We start from the raw sequence: 17,429 nt of genomic DNA on the forward strand, positions 1-17,429 counted from the left end.
CTAATCTTGCCTCTGCATTCCTGTGTTATTTGCCTATATTCGTCCTTTGTAATCTGACCTAGTTTCCATTTTTTATATGACGCCTTTTTATTTTGTAGGTCACGCAAGATCTCATGGTTAAGCCAAGGTGGTCTTTTGCCACATTTTGTATCTTTCCTAACCATCGGACTAGCTTGCTTTTGGGCCCTTAATAGCGTCCCTTTGAAAAACTGCCAACTCTGCTCAGTTGTTTTTCCCCTCAGTCTTGATTCCCATGGGACCTTACCTATCAGCTCTCTGAGCTTACCAAAATCCGCCTTCCTGAAATCCATTGTCTCTATTTTGCTGTACTCCCTTCTACCCTTCCTTAGAATTGCAAACTCTATGATTTCATGATCACTTTCACCCAAGCTTCCTTCCACTTTCAAATTCTCAACGAGTTCCTCCCTATTTGTTAAAATCAAGTCTAGAACAGCTTCCCCCCTAGTAGCTTTTTCAGCTTTCTGAAATAAAAAGTTGTCTGCAATGCAGTCCAGGAACTTATTGGATAGTCTGTGCCCCGCGGTGCTATTTTCCCAACATATATCTGGATAGTTGAAGTCCCCCATCACCACCAAATCTTGGGCTTTGGATGATTTTGTTAGTTGTTTGAAAAAAGCCTCATCCATCTCTTCCACCTGATTAAGTGGCCTGTAGTAGACTCCCAGCAGGACATCACCCGTGTTTTTTACCCCTTTTAGCCTAACCCAGAGACTCTCAACACTTCCATCTCCTATGTCCATCTCCACCTCAGTCCAAGTGTGTACATTTTTAATATATAAGGCAACACCTCCTCCCTTTTTCCCCTGTCTATCCTTCCTGAGCAAACTATACCCATTCACACCAACATTCCAGTCGTGTGTATTATCCCACCAAGTTTCAGTAATGCCAACAATGTCATAGTTGTATTTATTTATTAGCACTTCCAGTTCTTCCTGCTTATTACTCATACTTCTTGCATTTGTACATAGGCATCTAAGATACTGGTTTGATCTTGCCTCCCAGCTTTGCCCTGACCCTCCTTTCTCTCTGCCATTATAGCCTGTGCTCCCTCCTGTTTCCAACCCATCTCCCAGGTCTTGTTCCCCACTTACCTGTGGGGTTTGCTCACCTGTCCCCGTCAAACCTAGTTTAAAGCCCTCCTTACTAGGTTAGCCAGTCTGGTTAGATTGGTTACTAGTAAGTAATAAGGGCAGCAGCATGCTGACAATTAAAAGGGACTATGGGGTGGGTGGAAGGGCAACCTTGTGAAGATGGAGATTGATAGATAAACGTAAAGTCCATTGGGATCTGCACAAGGCCTCCTATCTGACTCTCAGGGTATGTCTACACTATGAAATTAGGTCGAATTTATAGAAGTCTTTTTTTAGAAATTGTTTTTATATAGTCGATTGTGTGTGTCCCCATGCAAAATGCTCTAAGTGTGTTAACTCGGCGGACTGTGTCCACAGTACTGAGGCTAGCGTCGACTTCCAAAGCGTTGCACTGTGGATAGCTGTGAGTAGCTATCCCACAGTTCTCGCAGTCTCCGCCGCCATTGGAATTCTGGGTTGAGATCCCATTGCCTGATGAAGCAAAAACAGTGTCGTAGTGGTTCTGGGTACATGTCATCAGGCCCTCCTCTCCCTCTCTCCCTCTGTGAAAGCAATGATAGACAATCATTTCGCGCCTTTTTTCCTGGGTTACCTGAGCAGATGCCATACCACGGCAAGCATGGAGCCCACTCAGCTCACAATCAAATACGTCTCCTGGGTGCTGGCAGACATGGGACTTCATTGCTACACAGCAGCAGCTCATTGCCTTTTGGCAGCAAATGGTGCATTAGGACTGATAGCCATCATTGTCGTATTCCTGGGTGCTCTTTTAGCTGACCTTGGTGAGGTCGGTCAGGGGTGCCTGGGCAGACATGGGAGTGACTCAGCCAGGTCATTCCTGTCTTCTGCTGAGCACCCAGGAGATGAGGATGGCTAGCAGTTGTACTGCACCATCTTCTGGTGAGCAGCCAGGAGATAATGATGGCTAGCAATCGTAATGCAGCATCTTCTGCCGAGCACCCAGGAGATAACAATGGCTAGCAGTCGTACTGCACTGTCTGCTGCCAGCCTAAGATGTAAAAGATAAATGAAGTGGATCAAAACAAGAAATTGACCCGATTTGTTTTGTATTCATTTGCTCCTCCCTCCATGAAATTAATGCCCTCCTAAACCCAGGGTTTTGGGTTCAATCCTTGAGGGGGCCATTCTGGGTGACGGTTGTTTGTGTTTCTCCTTGTTGCAAAGCCACCCCTTTTATTGATTTTAATTCCCTGTAAGCCATGTCCTCAGTTGCCTCTCCCTCCGTCAGAGCAATGGCAGACAATTGTCTCACGCCTTTTTTCAGCACAGACACCATAGCACTGGGAACATGGAGTCTGCTCGGATCACCACAGTAATTATGAGCACTGTAAACACCACATGCATCATCCTGGAGTATACACAGAACCAGAACCTGCAGCACGGTTACGAGACTGATGAGGACATAGACATGGACATAGACTTCTCACAAAGTATGGGCCCCGGCAATGTGCACATCATGGTGTTAATGGGGCAGGTTCACGCCGTTGAAAGTCGATTCAGGGCCCAGGAAACAAGCACTGACTGATGGGACTGCATAGTGTTGCAGGTCTGGGAGGATTCCCAGTGGCTGTGAAACTTTTGCATGCGTAAGGGCACTTTTATGGATCTTTGTGACTTGCTTTCCCCTGCCCTGAAGCACCAGAATACTAAGATGAGAGCAGCCCTCACAGTTGAGAAGCAAGTGGCGATAGCCCTGTGGAAGCTTGCAATGCCAGACAGCTACTGGTCAGTCGAGCATCAATCTGGAGTGGGCAAATCTACAATGGAGGCTGCTGAGATCCAAGTAGCCAACGCAATCAAAGAGCTGCTGATATCAAGGGTAGTGACTCTGGGAAATGTACAGGTCATAGTGGATGGCTTTGCTGCAATGAGATTCCCTAACTGTGGTGGGGCAATAGACGGAACCCATATCTCTATCTTGGCACCAGAGCACCAAGCCAGCGAGTACATAAACTGAAAGGGGTACTTTTCAATGCTGCTGCAAGCCCTGGTGAATCACAAGGAATGTTTTACCAACATCAGCGTGGGATGGCCAGGAAAGGTACATGACACTTGCATCTTCAGGAACTCTGGTCTGTTTCAAAAGCTGCAGGAAGGGACTTTCTTCCCAGATCAGAAAATAACCGTTGGGGACCCAGCCTACCCCTTAATGCCATGGCTCATGAAGCCATACACAGGCACCCTGGACAGTAGTCAGGAGCTGTTCAACTATAGGCTGAGCAAGTGCAGAATGTTAGTAGAATGTGCATTTAGACGTTTAAAAACACGCTGGCGCAGTTTACTGACTCGGATAGACATCAGCAAAACCAATATTCCCATTGTTATTACTGCTTGCTGTGCACGCCACAATATCTGTGAGAGTAAGGGGGAGACGTTTATGGTGGGGTGGGAGGTTGAGGCAAATTGCCTGGCGTCTGATTACATGTAGCCAGACACCAGGGCGGTTAGAAGAGTACAGGACGGCATGATGCACATCAGAGAAGCTTTGAAAACCAGTTTCATGACTGGCCAGACTACAGTGTGAAAGTTCTGTTTGTTTCTCCTTGATGAACAGTCCCGCCACCCCCACTTTGGTTCAATCTACTTCCCTGTAAGCTAGCCACCCTCCCCTTCCCCCTTCGATCACCGCTTGCAGAGGCAATAAAGTCATTGTTGCTTCACATTCATGCATTCTTTATGAATTCATCACACAAATAGGGGGATAACTGCCAAGGTAGCCCTGGAGGGGTGGGGGAGGAGGGAAGCACCGGGTGGGGTAGGAGAGGAGAGAAAGACAGAGCCACACTGCACTTTAAAACTTATTAAATGTCAGCTTTCTGTTGCTTGGGCTATCCTCTGGGGTGGAATGACTGCAAGACCGGAGGCCCCCCTCACCGCATTCTTGGGCGTCTGCGTGAGGAGGCTATGGAACTTGGGGAGGAGGGTGGTTGGTTACACAGGGACTGTAGCGGTGGTCTGCGCTCCTGCTGCCTTTCCTGCAGCTCAACCAGATGCTGGAGCATATGAGTTTGATGCTCCAGCAGCCTGAGCATTGACTCCTGCCTTCTGTCAGCAAGCTGATGCCACCTATCATCTTCAGCCTGCCACCTCTCCTCGCATTCATACTGTGCTTTCCTGTATTCTGACATTGTCTGCCTCCATGCATTCTGCTGTGCTCTGTCAGTGTGGGAGACAGAATGAGCTCAGAAAACATTTCATCTCGAATGCGTTTTTTTGGCCTTCTAATCTTCACTAGCCTCTGGAAAGGAGAAACATATGCAGCTGGTGGAGGAAAAAAAGGGAGAGTGGTAGTTCAAAAGACACATTTTATAGAACAATGGGTACACTCTTTCACGGTAAACCTTGCTGCTAACATTACATAGCACATGTGCTTTCGTTACAAGGTCGCATTTTGCCTCTTATTGAGGGAGGGCCTGCTGGTTTGGTGTGAGAGATCACACCACAGTCTTTTGGCTTCATTAATCTTCATAACATGTGGGAATGGTTTCAAAAAGCAGTGCCCTCATTTCCCATACCAAGCGGCTGTTGGGTTGGCCATTTAAAATGGGTTGGCAATTTAAAAGAAGGGGCTGAGGTTTGTGGGTTAGCATGCAGCACAAACCTAACTTACTCCCCACAACCCAATTCTCTGAGATGATCACTTCACCCCTTCCCCCACTGCGTGGCTAACAGCAGGGAACATTTCTGTTCAGTCACAGGCAAACAGCCCAGCAGGAACGGGCACCTCTGAGTATCCCCTTAATAAAATCACCCTATTTCAACCAGGTGACCATGAATGATATTACTCTCCTGAGGTTAACACAGAGAGATAAGGAACGGATGTTGTATGAATGCAATGATTCCAGACTACGTGCCACTGGCTTGGTATGGTAAAGAGTCCTACCATGGAGGACGGAATAAGGCTCTCCTCTCCAGAAACCTTTTGCAAAGGCTTTGGGAGCACATCCAGGAGAGCTTTATGGAGATGTCCCTGGAGGATTTCCACGCCATCCCCAGACATGTTAATAGACTTTTCCAGACACTATACTGGCCACGAATGCCAGGGCAAATTAATCATTAAACATGCTTCCTTTTAAACCATGTCTAATATTTACAAAGATACACTCATTAGAGGTCCCTTCTCCACCTTCAGGGTCCGGGAGGCAGCCTTGGGTGGATTTGGGGGTTACTGGCTCCAGGTCCAGGGTGAGAAACAGATCCTGGCTGTTGGGGAAACCAGTTTCACCGCTTCCTTCCTGTGAGCTATCTTCAACCTCCTCATCATCATCTTCCTCATCCCCCAAACCCGCTTCTGTGTTGAGTCCTACTCCATTGATGGAGTCAAAGCACAGGGTTGGGGTACTGGTGGCTGCACCCCCTAGAATGGCATACAGCTCATCATAGAAGCGGCATGTTTGGGGCTGTGACCCGGACCGGCCGTTTGCCTCTGGTTTTTTGGTAGGCTTGCCTGAGCGCCTTAATTTTCACGCAAGTCCCTGTTATAGCCTCTGTCCGTCATGCCCTTGGAGACTTTTTCAAATGTTTTGGCATTTCATTTATTGGAATGAAGTTCAGCTAGCATGGATTCATCTCCCTATACAATGATCAGATCCCGTATCTCCTGTTCTGTCCATGCTGGAGCTCTTTTGTGATTCTGGGACTGCATGGTCACCTCTGCTGATGAGCTCTGCATGGTCACCTGTGCTGATCAGCTCGCCACACTGGACGAACAGGAAATGAAATTCAGAAGTTTGCAGGCCTTTTCCTGTCTACCTGGCCAGTGCATCTGACTTGAGAGAAGCTGTCCAGAACGGTCACAATGGAGCACTCTGTGATAGCTCCTGGAGGCCACTACCGTCAAATTGCATCCACACTACCCCAAATGCGACCTGGCAAGGCTGAATTGAGTGCTAATTCCCTCATCAGAGGTGGAGTAAAGAAACTGATTTAAAGAGTCCTTTAAGTCGAAACAAAAGGGCTTTGTCGTGTGAATGAGTCCAGGGTTAAATCGAGGTAATGCTGCTAAATTTGACCTAAAATCGTAGTGTAGACCAGGCCTCAGAGGAGCGGTCAGAGAGTTGTCACAGAGAAGCAGATAGCTGTTATGTGGGGGGGCAACATATATAACTCCATTGAATTTGTTGTAATTCTCAATCTGTCCAGGAAAGTCAAAATACTTCTTTATTTTGGAGGTACATAGCGGAATAAAGGCATAAAAATAAAGATAAGGGAGGGAAAAGGAGACTGAAGATTGGTTAAACAAAGAGAAGATTTGAAAGCTTCTGAGCAGCATCTGAGAGATATTGGGTACCTTCACCACTAAGGTATCTGCTATACATGGCTGTAGTAGGAGGCCATCTGATGGCCTAAGCAATTCTTTATCACTAGACTGACAAAAAGTCATTGTGGCCTGGTATCCTTAGCAATATTCTACTTAAATTACAGCAAGGTCATAATCTGCTGGAGACCCATATTTATGGGACAATGGGGACAGGGGAGGGGCAAGAAACAACCTTCCAAAAGTTCAGGTAAGTAAAACACTTAGTAATAATAGCTCTCCTGTAAAGTAGTATATATGAACATTAAAGGACTGACTATTATCAAAAGAGAGCAAGCCCTGGAAGAACTCAAACTCCCTTGCAGACTAAGGCTATGTCTACATGTGGATTCCGAGCTCGAGGAGACATACCCACGCTCTTGGGCACTAAAAACTGAAGATAACCGCAGCAACGCTAGCAGCACTGTGGGGGAGAAGGGAGACAGCTAGCTGTTCTGAGTACATGCTTGTCAGAGACCCTAGGCACATACTCGGGGCGGCTAGTCCATCCGACCACTTGCACTGACACAGCTACACTATTTTTAATGTGCTAGTGCAATCAGAGCTAGAACAAGTGTGTCTCCTTGAGCTGTGAAACACAGCCCAAGCACCAAGTGCAGACATACCCTATACTGTACAGAAAGTTCTTACTGGAATAAATGTGATAAAAATAAAAAATTGGGAAAGATATAGGTGCTGTGTCTAACCTCTTTAAGTGAAATTCTTGCTCCCTTGAAGTCAATGGCAAAACTCTCATTGACAGCAATGGAACTGGGATTTCACTCTTTATGTCAACAATGCCATCTGTCAGCATGCTAGAGAGGAATTCACTCTAGGGAAAGAAAATTGTTGTATTCATGCTCTCATAACTTTAGCATGATAAGAGAACATTTCTTTAATATATATTTTGATTGCAGAATGTTATCTCATCAGCAAAAAGTGAAAAATATAATGAATGGAAGGGGATTAATTGTGGGGAAAGACAAAGACTCATAGACTTTAAGGTCACAAGGAAACATCATAATAATCTAGTCTGATGTCTTCCACAGTGCATGCCACAGAACCTCATCCACCTAGTCTTGTAATAGACCCCTAATCGCTGGCTAAGTTACTGAAGTCCTGAAATTATGGTTTAAAGACTTCAAGTTACATAGAATCCACCATTTACACTAGTTTAAATCTGAAAGTGACCCATGACCTATGCTGCAGAGCAAGGTGAAAACCCCCCAGGGTCTCTGCCAATCAGACCTACGGGGAAATTGCTTCCTGACCCCCAAAATGGTGATCAATTAGGCCCTCAACATGTGGGTAAGACCCCAGCCAGACACCTGGGAAAGAATTCTCTGTCGTAAGGTAGAGCCCTCCCCATCTAATGTCCCATCATCAGGAATTGGAGATATTTGCTGTTAGCCATCACAGATCATCTACATGCCATTGTAGGCAGTCTAATCATACTATCCCTTCCAAAAACTTATCAAGCTCAGTCTTGAAGCCAGTTAGGTTTTTTGTCCTCCACCGCTACCTTTGGAAGGCTGTTCCAGAACTTCACTCCTCTGATGGTTAGAATCCTTTGCCTAATTTCAAGCCCAAACTTATTGATGGCCCATTTATATCCATTTGTTCTTGTGTCCACATTGGCATTTAACTTAAATAACTGCTCTCCCTCCCTGGTATTTATCCATGTAGTTATAGAAAGCAATCATATCTCCCTTCAGCCTTCATTTGGTTAGGCTAAGCAAGCCAAGTTCTTTAAGGTAGGTTTTCCATTTCTTGGATCATCCTAACAACCCTTCTCTGCCCCAGTTGCAGTTTGAATTCATCTTTCTTAAACATGGGAGACCAGAATTGCACACAGTATTCCAGATGAGGTCTCACCAGTGCTCTGTATAATGGTACTAACACCTCCTTATCTCTACTGGAAATACCTCACCTGATGCACCCTTGGACTGCATTAGTCTTTTTCATGGCCACATCCCATTGGCAGCGCATAGTGATCCTGTGATCAACCAATACAGCTGGGTCTGCCTCCTCCTCTGTCACTCCAACTGATACATCCCCAGCTTATAGCAAAAATTCTTGTTAGTTTCTAAATGCATGAACTTGCAGTTTGCGCTATTAAATTTCATCTATTATTCCAGTTTACAAGGTCATCCAAATCTTCTTGTATAATACTTGTCCTCCTCCATATTGGCAATATCGCCCAGATTTGTGTCATCTGCAGATTTTATTAGCATACTCCCACTTTTGTGCCAAGGTTGTTAATAAAAATGTTTTTAAAAAGTAACATTAATAAAAATGTTAAATACAATTGGTCCCAAGACTGATCTCTGAGGAACTCCACTAGTAACCTCCCCAGCCAGACAGTTCACCTTTCAGTAGGACCTGTTGTACTCTCCCCTTTAACCACTTTCTTATCCACCTTTCACTTCTCATATTAATACTTATCTTCTCCAATTTAACTGATACAGTTCCACATGGGAAATTATTAAATGCCTTATTGACATCGAGGTAGATTAGATCTACTGCATTTCTTCTCAGTTATCTTCTCAAAGAAGGAGATCAGGTTGGTCTGGCACGATCTACCTTTTGTAAAACCATGTTGTATTTTATCCCAATTACCGTTCACCTCTATGTCCTTAACTACTTCCTCTTTCAAAATTTGTTCCAAGACCTGGCATACAATTGAGGTCAAACTAACAGTCCTATAATTTCCTGGATCATCAACCTTCCTGATCACACTATAGCAGACCTTAAGGTGGCCATCCTGCAGCAAAAAAACTTCAGGACCAGACTTCAAAGAGAAACTGCTGAGCTTCAGTTCATCTGCAAATTTGACACCATCAGCTCAGGATTAAACAAAGACTGTGAATGGCTTGCCAACTACAAAACCAGTTTCTCCTCCCTTGGTTTTCACACCTAAACTGTTAGAACAGGGCCTCATCCTCCCTGATTGAACTAACCTCATTATCTCTAGCTTGCTTGCATATATATACCTGCCCCTGGAAATTTCCACTACATGCATCTGACAAAGTGGGTATTCACCCACGAAAGCTCATGCTCCAAAACGTTAGTTATCCTGTTAGTCTATAAGGTGCCACAGGATTCTTTGCTGCTTTTACAGATCCAGACTAACACGGCTACCCCTCTGATACTTTATCCCTACACTTTCTGATCTCCACAAGGTAGCTTTCCTTGCTGATCCATTCCTTGTCATCTTGATTTCCTGAAGGTGATAAATTCATATTCACAATGTCTGTCGCAGTATTTCTGATTGTATATAAAGAGGGAGGAGAGAAATGTTTTATAAGTTCCTCATAAAAAACAATTTAATGTATCTTAAAGAAATAAGATAAAATTGGTAGTCTCTTTCTAACCAGTGGGACTTTTAAAAAGAAAAGTGGCTTAAATATCATTTTGACTCTATACAGTCCTTAACTGTAAATCTTTCCTTGGCTAGTTTACAGATTACCAAAGCTATGTGATTCATGGCTGCTTGGAGAACAACCCCACCCTGGAGAGATCAATTGCATTATTTAACGGTATCTCTAAGTGGGTCCAGCTGATGGTTCTTAGCAAGCCAACGCCCCAGCAAAGGGCAGATGTAATCACAAAGTTTATCAATGTTGCACAGGTAAGACTAACTTTTGAGTGTTTTTGTTTGCTAGAATGAAATAATAGAAACTGATGCTACAGAAAACTAACTAGAAATGCAGGCAAGCTGCTTTCTTTCTGAATACTTATTCAGCCATAGCTGATGCTCATTCATTGAGCTATTTGTAGATCAAAATGTTAAACAGATGTTCCTAGATATGAAAATTTAATAGTAACTTCTCATTACTGTTCTCATTTTTGGCTTCTTGTATTCAATATGACATTTTTGGAATTAGTCAGTTGAATGTTTTTATGTTGTCCAGCTCCACAGGAAATCAGAGGTGCTAAATTAGGTCGTTATGATGTACTGTGATCCAATCCATATTTCTGTAGAATTTCCATTGCATTTTAGCAGTAACTAACTTTATCTGCTTTAGCACAGGTATAGCAGTAGTCAGTGTCATACGGTAAAAGCCCTCAGTGTTTTTGCTGATATGTTTAATTCCACTGCAGAAGCTGCTTCATCTCCAGAACTTTAACACACTGATGGCAGTTGTGGGAGGCCTAAGCCACAGCTCTATTTCTCGTCTCAAAGAAACTCACTCTCATCTATCTTCTGAGGTTACAAAGGTACAAGAGTGTCTCTAATATGAAGGGATCCAAAATATAAATATCATACTTTTCTGTGTAATATCTATAGTGTGTAATGGGTATTACAAGGCAGACATTGCAGCAGCAGAACACTTGAACCATGGTACTGGGGCAGCCTAAAAGGCAGACTAGGCAGGTTGCTCTTAATAGAAAATTACTAGATTGTGAGGAACTTCTTTTTGGGTGACTGTGGTGGGGATAAAATGGATGTATTCAGCATCCTGATGTGACTTGCTAGTCAGAATAGATCAAACAAATGTTATGAATGGTCTTACAGAGTCTTGCTTCTATGGCTGTTTATAGGACTGGAATGAGATGACAGAACTGGTCTCCTCCAATGGAAACTACTGCAACTACCGCAAAGCTTTTGCTGACTCTGTTGGCTTCAAAATCCCCATATTAGGAGTTCACTTGAAAGACTTGATAGCCGTTCATGTCATCTTTCCAGACTGGATAGATGAGAACAAAGTAAACATAGTGAAAATGCAGCAGCTATCCATTACCTTGAATGAACTGGTTTCCCTGCAGACTGCTACCCATCATCTAGAGCCAAACATGGATTTAATTAACCTGCTAACAGTAAGTGTCATGAAGGTTCTGATTCACCTCTTGTCACAGCCCAGTAGGTGCACTCAGGTCAATAGGACTATTTACGAGAGTAAAAATTTGCAGGACAGCACTCTTAGTATTTTTTTTTATAAAGGTGAAGATAAATAGGACAAATATACAAAATAGAAACCAGTCTAGGTAAAACATGTATAAGGTCACAGAAAACTTTGACAAGATACAGTCTTGGCTAGTTGGAGCTAGAAGCTGGGACAACTGAACTGATAGACTTCCTACTCTGTAGAGGAGATGTACATCTCCGTGCTCTGAGATGTAAAAAAGAGGTTCTGACCATTTACAGTTGTTAAACGTACATTGGCATTTCTCACTGTGTCTAAACCAGAGTTGTAAAACAAACAAACAAACAAAACCCTGTATGACTATGCAGACAGTGCACAGGAATTCCACTCTAATTTCTGCGTTAAAATATACCTTTTTAATTTAATCTTCATTTGTTTTATGGGGGAGGGGGATTTTCTTGTTCCCTTATACACAAACAAATCTGCTCTACATTTTCAAGTTTGCATATTCTTTCAAACCTAAATATGAGGAAGTGGGACTTTAGACAGAGAGACCATTGCCTTCAGTGAAGTCAGTGGTTGTAAGCCCTTCATGGAGTCATACTATGAATTTTTTTTCAACATCTAGATACAGTTCAGATTGGTACCATATAAATAACTAAGATAAACTGATAACATTTCCACAAAGGAATCTATTATTCTACTCTAAGAACAAAGTCATACAGTAGATGAAATATTTCTGAAATATACTAGTCAATAAGTCAATGAGAATAGTTTGATCACGAGGGGAGAGAAAAGCTAAGATTTGCTGCTGGGGGCAGGAGGGGGCAGTCAGGGGACAGGGAACAGGGGGACTGGATGGGGCAGGAGTCCTGGGGGGGCTGTAAGGGGCAAGAAGCAGTCAGATTGGGGGTGGGGGCTGGGCCACACCTGACTGTTTGGGAAGGCACAGTGGAAACCTGATGTGGCCCTCAAGCCGAAAAGTTTGCCCACCCCTGATCTAACCCAACGTAATATAAAACTATTTAGAACACCAATTTGAGATCTAGTGCTCTCACTGATGTCAGTCATAATTGCTGAGTGTTCAGTACTTTAAAGGTCAGGCCACTTATTTTAGGTGCCTAAAATATGTATTTAGGAGCCCACTTATTAAAATCTTGGCCCTTATGCATTTCAGTATAAAAACGAACATACTGTGAACTAGAAAGTCAGTTGCTTAGACAAGGTGAAAACAAATAAAGAGCTGTGTGGTAACTAAAATGTCACAAAGTGAGTATTGCTATACTGGTGCATGTCACATTTTCCCCCCATATTAATGTGGTATAGGAGAGTGTGACAAAATGAGAAACGGCTTGAAGCACGAGAGGCTAAATTCAGAGGTGATGTGTAAATTAGATTTATTTATACACTCTTATTAACGTGCAAGGAAATCAACCTTGGTGTGACTTAAAAGCTGAGGAGAGAACAAGGTGTAAATTAAAAGAGGGGGTGGCTTAATCTCACTTAAGAGTTTTACACTGTTGGTCTGTGCTATGCTCCCTTCCCCTCTGATTCTCAACATTTGAGCTACACTAGTTTAGGGCATGTATACAGTGCCCTGAAGTTTGAATTATTTGGGGTGAACAGCAGTGTGCACCAAAGTGCTGCACTGTACATTCCAGATAAATTTAAAAGTCCCTAGTTCTCACTAATGTAATCCTCTTCAAACAGGACTCCATCAGTACAAACTAAGGACTTTTAAGTTTGTGCCCACAGTGTCCACACAGGGAAGTTACAGCATGGAACTTTGGTGCACACTGATATCCACTCATCCCCTTAATCGGAACTGCAGGGCAGTACAGACATGCCCTTAGTCTCCCATTGACTGAGTGGGCCAAATTCATAGGTGATTTTTATAAAGTTTCTTTAAAACTGATGCAGGTAGCCAGGCAGCAACAGAACTGGGAAAGGTTCTAGGAAAAGCTCTACAGAAAGAAAGAGTAGTTCTAAGAATAATACTGTTCTCCTCCCGCCATTCCTCCACTCCCTCAAGAGTATTACTGGAAAAAGATAATTTGAAAGGAGGGTGGGAAGGCTTAATTTAATGCTGGGATAGTAATACCTGCTGCACAATCTCTCCAATATTGATGTGACTTCACATATAACATGGATTAACGTCTGACTGTAGGCAACTGTTGAATTCCTTAAAAGGACTGAAGATAATGCATCAGTACTTTGCTAATCTACCACATATTTAATACAACAGCATATTAACCACATTTGGTGCCAGAATTTTTTGTTTTCTCTCTATTTTTAGCTTTAACAGTTACTTAACTAACCTGTTCTGAGACTATGCAAATAACTGGAAAGTCCCAATCATTTTTAGTCTAGCAAAGCAAAGTGACAAATACATAAAAATCTAATGGAAAGTCAGTCACCCTCATAAACTCTTGCTCTGTGAAGTTTCTTTTACAAAAGAGAAAATTGATTTATAACTTTATTTTTCAAAATGATTTCTAAATAAATCAAGAATGATAATTAAATTAAAATTAAGAGCTACTTTCATTATAAAGGGAGTCGTAGGGTATTTTTTCCCCAGCAGTTTTCCTTATCTTTCACTGAAACGCTGTATAACTAATCAGTAACTGTATGATGTATTGAGAAATACATAGTAATTGTATATCCTTAAATTATTTACTAGTATTTAAATGTATTGAGTAACTAATCCCAACCCCTAAAATCTTTTATGGCTAGACAATATTTAGTCCTACATTGTACTTGCATATTAAGTTTATTAAACTAAATAAATCTACTCATTAAAGGCCTAATCTCTATTGGTGTAAATGGGTACAATGAAATATTAATGATAAAAATTGCAAGCTGCAATATAGGTACACTCTCCCTCCCCAAACATGCACCCTCCCTTCTTATCCTATCTCCAAATAGCAAAACTTCTCTTGGCTTCAAAGGGAGCAGGACAAGATCCTTAAATTTCAAACTACTAACTCTCATTCGCAACCTGATCTACTAAATATCATTGGCTTTAATGAAGTTTTGTCTGTTTATATGAGCAGAGAATTTGGATGTACGTGTACGTCGGTAAATAACTACATGAACAAAATGTATTACAACAGTTATATAAAAGAGTTGTGTAGCTCAAAACCTTGTCTCTCTCACCAACAGACATTGGTCCAATAAAAGATGTTACCACACCCACCTTGTCTCTCTAACAGTTACATCATAGTACATTTATTGTCTCTGGGGCAAATGCTGCACCCCTACTCACCCACCAATATGGGCATGCAAGGCTCAGAAGGCAATGCACCAGTAAAATTAATGAAGCTGAATGAGTGGAAGACTCTTCAACTGGAGTGTGTGATCCTACTAAATGTTACATGTATGAAATGAATCCAAATATCTCTAATGTGCCTTATTTAGTCTCAAATGTGAACAATGGGTAAAATTTTTCACTAGCGCCTAAGTCCCATTTTCATTGTGACTGAGGCTTCTAAGTGACTTAGGCCTTCTGAAAATTTTATCCAGTATCTATTGTTATTAATGTGTCCTCTGAAGTTCTCCCAAAATGAAGTTGAGTTCTGGGTGAGCTAAATTTCAAAATCCTATCACTTGTTTAAACGTATGAAGCCACTTGCACCCATCTATTTCAGAATAATTTTTCCTCATAAATCTGGAGTCAAAGATAATTCGGTAAATAGCACCTCTTCAAATCTTTGAACAAAACAATCTTGATTTTGCAAGGTAGATGATAACTTCAAATCATATCTGAATTACTCCAGAATCTATTACAATAGGGACAAGATCATAGGAAACATGTAATGTTGTCTCCTGCCTCTTGCATACTCCAAGCCGTTAGTGTTGATGATTTCTTTCCTTTATAGTTTAGAGTGGTAAGACATTGTGTAGGACAAATCATTATTGTTAGAGCTGAATGAAAGCTGCTAAAGTAATTCACAAACATTTGTTTTCATTTTTAGCAATTTTTTTACTATATTTGTGCCCTTCTTCTCATTTGCACAACAAATCCACTAGCCTGGAGGACTATTGGGTTGACCACGCCCATCCAGGAGGGTCTGGGAATGGAGCTGAGGGAGAAGGCGCTCATTCAAATACATAAAGATGTAAGGCCACATAAGCAGGGAGTGCCTATGGTATTCATAGTTAGTAGAGTAGGAACTGGAGACATGAGTTGAAGTAACTGGATTGGTTGGGAATGAAACACTGTCTTTGAGGTCTCTGCTGGTCCACAGAAGGAAGGAGTTTCTCCTTTGGCTTGCATCTGGTTGTGTACCTCATGAGATAGGGTCTATGCTGGTGATTCAAGTGTCCTCAGTCTCCAGGGTTTCTCTTGAGTTATCTGAACACTAGGACTTCCTTCTTTGTTACCACTTGGCATTATCTCTGCAAAGCAGCAGCAATAGTGCACCTGCTTCTGATGCAAGGGACCATCCCAGATCATTGCTGCTCACAAGCAGTGGATGGGGTATAGTGCCCTGCTCTCAGCAGTAACCATCACTGGACTGGAGCAGTTAGCAGCACTGATCCTATTAAACATCTCCTCTGCTGAGTCCTGCGGGTTTGGGCCTGCCAGGAAGGAAAAGAAGGGAAAGATAGCGGAAGCAGGAACACAGAAGGGAAAGATTGCCACGGCCTCTCCCCCACCCCACCCCCCAAAAAAAGTCCTAGGACTTCCCAGCAAAAAGCGTAATGTGATCTGCTTATATAATGGATTTTGTGATGCAGTTAACAGACTTTATACAGGGGGAGGGAGCGTAAGATGGCACTACCTCTTCACAAGTGAGCAAGCTGCCTCTGTGAGCCTGGATGGGCTCAGTCAACACATTCATCCTCCAGAATAGTGGATTTCCTCTTATAAGAAGTCTAATTTATGGTAAGACAAAACTGATAGGTTTGACTATTGATGTCTGTCCTTGAAAACAAGTTTGCTGGCAGAAGTGTTTTGTCGTGACACTATAGAATATGGGCAGAGGGTGAATTTTGAATTTGTAGTGACAAGTATTTGCACCAGCAGCTTGAGGCTGAGTTTTATGTTCATCCAGTCAGGGAATAGAAATGGACCATGAGACTTACATATCCAATCAAAGCAGCTTGAGTTTTGAGCTGCCTGTACGCAGTGCTCATTGCAAATAGGTTCAGGAGATTCGTGGGCTGAAATGTGTTATATAAAAGATTTAAGAAAAATATCCAAGATGAACAAAAAGGTTTGTTGAAAATAGTTTGCCAAGTTTTAATCAGCACGGTTTAAAATGTTACCTCTGTTTATGTTACAAATACATGACCAGGATGTTTGTTTCCTTCTTGCATCTCTCATATACACTGGATTCTTTTTCCAGGATTGTTGATTGCTGAGCTGCTGACAATGAAGTGTTTGTGGCAGGGTAATTCTTTGCACATGTTTTCATCCTTTGACAATGGTCAAAATGTGGGCCTGCCAAACGTGACATGTTGTAACATACTGCAGCTGGGGACTGTAATAGTTCATATCCTCTGCTGACTAGTACAGAAGGCGACTTGCAACACATTTGGCTAGTGGGTTACAATACCTCCATCAAAAATAGTATTACTGCATATTGGTGCACCTCCACACACAAAGCCTCCTTATGTACGCTGAGTGCCAAATGGCGAAACTCCCACTGACTTCTGTAGGAGCAAAAGGAGTCCCTTGTTCTAAATTACTAAGCTTGCTGTCATTTCCCACCTGATCGAATAAATATCACTGTTTTCCTTCCTGCTTATTTACAGCTTTCCCTGGACCTCTACCACACAGAAGATGATATTTACAAACTCTCATTGGTGCTAGAACCAAGGAATTCTAAATCAGTAAGTCACTTTTATTGAATTTGAAGGGGACACAGTTGCATATCATTTTAGTATATTTATAGTAGCAGTAATGAGATTATACACTTAAATGCCTGGGAGTTAGAGGAAAATACACCTATTGGTGTTTGCCTGGTTAAAGTTTAATTAAAGCCTTTTTCATATGTGTTTTATTATGAAGGTGGTCACTCATTATAGTTTTTATATGCATTTGTAAACAGGATAATTTAGAAGCTGCTTGTAAAATGTCCCAGATTTCATGTCTAATGGCTTTTAACCAAGCCTTGACAGGTTGCA

At 42.3% G+C, this 17,429-nt stretch overlaps 1 protein-coding gene across 3 annotated transcripts in view; it reads left to right on the forward strand.

The window, feature by feature from the left end:
- Positions 1 to 17,429, forward strand: part of RASGRP3 (RAS guanyl releasing protein 3) — a 119,183-nt gene that overhangs the window by 70,765 nt on the left and 30,989 nt on the right. For all 3 annotated transcript variants that reach the window (XM_030557140.1, XM_030557139.1, XM_030557141.1), the window contains 4 exons: positions 9,887 to 10,060; positions 10,534 to 10,650; positions 10,975 to 11,250; positions 17,058 to 17,135. In XM_030557140.1, coding sequence (XP_030413000.1) covers positions 9,887 to 10,060; positions 10,534 to 10,650; positions 10,975 to 11,250; positions 17,058 to 17,135 — 645 coding nt within the window. The remainder of the gene's footprint in view (positions 1 to 9,886; positions 10,061 to 10,533; positions 10,651 to 10,974; positions 11,251 to 17,057; positions 17,136 to 17,429) is intronic.

This window comes from Gopherus evgoodei, chromosome 3 (genome assembly GCF_007399415.2).
Source record: "Gopherus evgoodei ecotype Sinaloan lineage chromosome 3, rGopEvg1_v1.p, whole genome shotgun sequence".
Lineage (NCBI taxonomy): Eukaryota > Metazoa > Chordata > Testudines > Testudinidae > Gopherus > Gopherus evgoodei.